The 5,239-nt window shown below is 36.8% G+C and overlaps 1 protein-coding gene across 1 annotated transcript in view; it reads left to right on the plus strand.

Annotated features, from left to right (window-relative positions):
* Positions 1–1,557: 1,557 nt before the first annotated feature.
* LOC104077744 (leucine-rich repeat-containing protein 16A-like) overlaps positions 1,558–5,239 on the plus strand; it is a gene marked incomplete at both ends in the record, with an annotated part of 18,824 nt that continues 15,142 nt past the window's right edge. The window contains 2 exons of the mRNA XM_009579102.1: positions 1,558–1,626; positions 3,955–4,048. Coding sequence (XP_009577397.1) covers positions 1,558–1,626; positions 3,955–4,048 — 163 coding nt within the window. The remainder of the gene's footprint in view (positions 1,627–3,954; positions 4,049–5,239) is intronic.

Here is a 5,239-nt window from a genome sequence, read left to right on the forward strand (position 1 = left end):
ATTCTATGATTCTATGATTCTATGAATCTCGATGGGGAACTCTAAGTATGTCACCATCATCAGGAAAGCTAATCCTCACTCCTCTTGTCAGACTGTGCAGATGAACCTTCCTCAGTGTATTGTCTGTGTGAAGAGACCACTTTGTGCTTGGGCTCCAAGCACTTGTTGCCTGGAGGATAAGAAATTCCCAGGACAGTCCTGGCTATTTTGTTCAGAAGCAGGGATCCTGGTCTTTACATTGCTATGCCCAAACTGAATATTAAAAATGTCAAGAAAACACTGGAGAGGTGGCTTAGGTTTATTGAATGTATTAACCTGAAATGACCGCAGTACCTGAAGAAATAAAGTCTTCATGGCTTTCAGGATGGCAGACTGAAATGTTCCGCAGTACGCTGAATGTCACAGTTGACATCATGTCACCACAGTCTGTGGTGTGATTACAAACTGAATGATGCAATGGTAACTGGCTCTGCTTAAAATGTAATAAAATCACATCCGGGTAGAAATATAAACATACTTTCCAATGACAAAAATATCCAAGATTTGACCCTAAGCAGATCTGATCTTTGCAGAGTGTGTAGAATCTCTCTTCCTCTCTTCCTTACCTCTATCTTTCAATCTAAAAAAAAAAGGGCATAATTCTGCAACAGCAGAAGGGTGTCAATACCTGTGAAACTCTGCCATCTTTTTTTTTTTTTCCTTTAACACCAGAAATCTTCGGGTTTGTGCCTTTTTTTTAAGAACAGCTACAACTAGTGCTCTTGCACAAGCAAGATTTATCGGCTTGACTGTCTCTTCTGACTACTAATGAGATCTTTGAACATGTGTTTGCAAATTGCCAGGCAGTCTGCTTGAGTGGTCTAAATTGGGGGAGGAGGAGGGGAAGGCTTGATCACTCTTATCACTATTGTATATTCAAAAGAGCTGCAATTTATGCACCTAACCTGATGGCTTACACTGGCAGCTAGTTACATTGCATGTGGAATCGTAGGAACTGTGTGATGAGCTAGTACAGGACGGAATATACAATAGCCTGCAAATTTTGACCACCAATCAGCATGAATTTTTTAAATACCTTTTTCTATAACTGTAGCCATATAGCCTATGTAGAACAGAAATTGATCATTTACTGCAGTTTTCTTGTTTTTCAGTGTGGGCTTGCAAAGCAGACATTTGAACTTTATTTTTGATGCCATTTCTGGAAAAAGCTAGAATTTTATCTCCAAATCTTCTATTATTGAGCCCAAGCACAAAGTTGTCTCTTCACACAGACATTCTACTGTATTTTAGAAAAGTTATGTTTTTATGTTAATGATGGAAAATACAGTACAGAGTCCCCTTTAAAGAAAGGCAAACTGAATTTTGTAGTATCTTTGTCCCTAATTTCTGTCATTTCAAGGTTTTAGCATATAACTAAAGATAGGTTTTTAAAATGTTGCCTTCCATTATACAGTTTTGAACATACAGCGCTGTGTTGTTTCAATATGCAAAGTTTCAATGTTTTTGGTGGTTCTTGTTTAACTTTTTTTCTCCTTTCTTCTCCCTCCCATCTCTCAGAACTGTAATATGGGACAAGAATAATATCACTGCACAGGGCTTCCAGGACATAGCTGTGGCACTGGAAAAGTAAGTTCTCCAACAACTGAATGACCGATGAAGAGGCCAAAGACTTAGATCCTGAATGATCTGAGCAGCTGTAGTTCTCACTGTAGTCGATATGATTTGAAGATGCTGAGTGCTCTCAATTTTAAGCATCAGGGTGCTTAATGTAAAGGAAAATGTATGACTTCACATCCATCCTTCAAAAGGATGGGAAACGTCTCTGTGGCTCTTTCATCCATGCTCTGCTATCAGCATTCAGGCCATTGAGTTCTGCTGTTAGCATGAAAATTCAGAATTTGAGAATGTTTTCCCTTTTCTTCATTCTCTTGTGTTGATAGCATGCAGAAATTCTATTCTAGTCAGTGAATGAAGCTGTATATAATAACAGAAAATTACTGAAGCATGCCTTTGTGGTCTGCCTTTTTTTCCTTCCCCCGAGCAAGTTGAAACTAATAGTGATGATCTCAGGAACTGCAATTGTTCATCGTAATTGCTGTGGTCTGGGTCATTTTGCTTCCCTGAGCTTACCCAGTTGCAGCCGTTACCAGTGATAGATGCTAAATGACCTTCATCTCTCTCCATCTCCATCACATTTCTTTATATGTTATTATTACTTTTCTTAAGAGGGAAAAATTACAGATTTAAATTAAGCAGCAGTTGCAGTTGTTTCACATCATTAAATCCCTCAGAGATGAACAAAGGCTATCTTTAGAAGGTGAAAGTAATGTACAATTGCTAGTTTCTAGACAAGATGTCTTGCAAAACTGTATAACTACTTAGGGGAGCATCTTAACCCTCGGAGGGGTCATGAGGCTAGAGCTTACAAAGTTACTTGTTTTATGAAACTGTTGTAGTTTATATACTTGGTTTCAAAATGAAATCAGTTGCACTGATGGGGGAAATTATATAAATGATGTATAATTAAGCAAATCATCTTGGAGTGATTGCATTGATAGTAGTGAATAATAATTTGCAAAGGTTATTTGTCAGCTTGCAGACATTTCTCTTTTAGAGAGCAATAACATGTACATTTATGACAAAGTCTGGTAGAAAAGAAAATACGCTTATTTTCTGGTTAGCATCGACTTTACTTTTCTGTTCTGAAGTGCTTGGATAAGTAAATAGAAAGGAGGGGGAAACCCTAAGGCAAAACGCAAATCATCTAAGCAGAAAAAAATAAATGCTACAGATAATTGTGTGACATTGCACTTTGTTGAGGTGACATCTCATTTACTTACCTTGGAAGCTGAGGTCATTTTATGTCTCTAACATTTTAAAATTGCTAAAACCATTGATAATATCACAAACTAAGCCACAAGCAACAAGGGTTTAAACTTGCAAGAGATGGACTGTCAATATTGGCTGAAAACAATTAGCGTTTAAACAATCCATCTCAAAGACATGTTGGGAACATCTCGCACCATATGTTTCCTAAAAATACATGAAACCATCAATATACCGTAGGAAAGAATTGTTGCTCAAAATGGAGTGAAATATACTGAAGATGCCTGGGGGGTATGTGTGTTGTGTGTGGTTTGATTTTGTTCTTTAGAAAAATAGTCATATAGTAAACCACAAACAGAAGAAAGCTAGGCTTTTGTAGTATGATGAGGAGACTGAGGAGAATTGGGAGGGATTGTAACAGACTTTAAAACAGACTGAAGTAATCTGAAGATTGACAATTTCAATTGAGTCAACTCCATCATATCGCAGCAGATGGACAAAGCTACGGAAATACTTTGCAAACAAGTAAAAAAAATGCAGGGAGCAATTGTTTGCATAAAGCAACATGGAGATGCTACACTTGTTTTGTCAGTTTCTATTAAAAATTTAGCAAGTGTCTTCAAATGGTTGTAAACACAAGAAGTTATTAAACAGTAAATTTTTAAAACTCAGTCTCTTAGTCGCTATCTATCTGTTACTGAATATTTCCATTTAGACTTAGATCTGATAGAATTGCCAGCAGGCACTGACACTCCGTGTTCTGTTTTGATATAGGAAAAAGTAATCCAACCTTGTTCGCAAAGGTACAGAGGACAGCTAGGCCTTTAATTGACAGCCACTGGGCATTGGCCACTTAACTGCATTTTTTTTCAAAATCTCCACCTCAATCTAGTGGCAAAGAATTAGCAGCAAAAAGGAGCATGCATGCCTCCAGTTAGTCCACTTACAAACGTGAAAAATACATTCTTAGTACCTTCCATGGACAAGCTAGATGCATCTTATTTCTCCCTATTTATTTCCCTATTCCCTATTATCTTCCCTATTTATGAAGTTTATTTTTCATAAAGAGATAACAGTAATTAGGTTAACTTTTACTACTAAAAAATATTTTCTCTTATTTTTCTTTAGGAATTATACTTTGAGATTCATGCCTATACCAATGAATGATGCTTCCCAAGCACTCAAAACAAACCCTGAGAAAACAGAAGAGGCACTGCAAAAGGTATTGCATATACCACCAATATACAGAAATAAAACCACTAAAAATGAAGTAATAATTTTAAGTGGCTCTGATTTCATGCTTGGCTGAGTAAAAGTTCTAGGCTAGAATCATTGATTGATTTGCATGGACATATACGTGGTAATCAAATGCTGCAAGAGCATGTAACGCTTTTTATTCCGAAGAATGGTTGGAGTGAAGGGTGATGGAATGCAATGGTGTAGTATCAAAAAGTCGTAACTAAGTAAGTGCAAGCTAGGCCTTGTATTGCTGTATGCATGACTATGGAAGGGAGAGTTAGAAACTGCCACGTTTGTTACATATGTGCTTGTGTGTATTTCCATGTGCATAGAATTACTGGTATGCGTTTTTTATTTTGGCATAAAAAGTGCAGTCAGCGCTGTACAAGACAAAGGATGCTCTTTAATTTGGGGGAGGATAAAAACACTTACTGCCTGTGTTTTATATTGCACATATAAAATTCACACACTATGTTGCCCTAAATAAACAACTGCACCAATATGTTCTTTTGGATGAAGAGGTGTTGACAGTATCTGTAGCTGTTCCACTTGCATGAGTTATAAAACTCCCAGCTGAGTTTTAATATAGTAAATCTTGCGAGCTCCAAATAAGCCTCCTGCTCGATCAGAAAACATACAGTTCACGTCTTTCATGAGTAGTTATCCTTCAGCCAGGGTAAGGTCATAAAAACCTTATAAATAGTTCTTACAGATAATTGTGATTAAAAAGCAAATGTCTATGATTCTTATTAGTAAAGAAATTTTCAGTAAAGTGATTCTCACAGGGAAAAGTGCTGGTAGTTAGTGCCTTTTTCTTTGATGCATGAAAATGATCTAAATTCTGCTTTAAAAAATCTGAATCATGTGGGATGGACATATTTCTTAGATCTTCTTTAATATAATTGTAGATAGGTTCATATCTAGCATCTCTGAAAAAACTATCGTGAAGCTTCTGGTCACGGGGATTTAAATTCTATGTGTTAATTAGGCATTATGTACAAAGATCATTTTCTTTTACTCATTTCAAAGATGCTAAAACTATTTGGTCCTGAGTTTGTTTTAACATGTGTGGTTCAGGCTTTCTTTACACAACATGGGGAAGTTCACTCCAAAAAAAGGTAACAGTCTCTGGTGCTGTGAACGCAGCTAATTTCATGCACACAGGAATCCCTAC

Source organism: Fulmarus glacialis, unplaced genomic scaffold (assembly GCF_000690835.1).
Source record: "Fulmarus glacialis isolate BGI_N327 unplaced genomic scaffold, ASM69083v1 scaffold596, whole genome shotgun sequence".
Classification (NCBI taxonomy): domain Eukaryota; kingdom Metazoa; phylum Chordata; class Aves; order Procellariiformes; family Procellariidae; genus Fulmarus; species Fulmarus glacialis.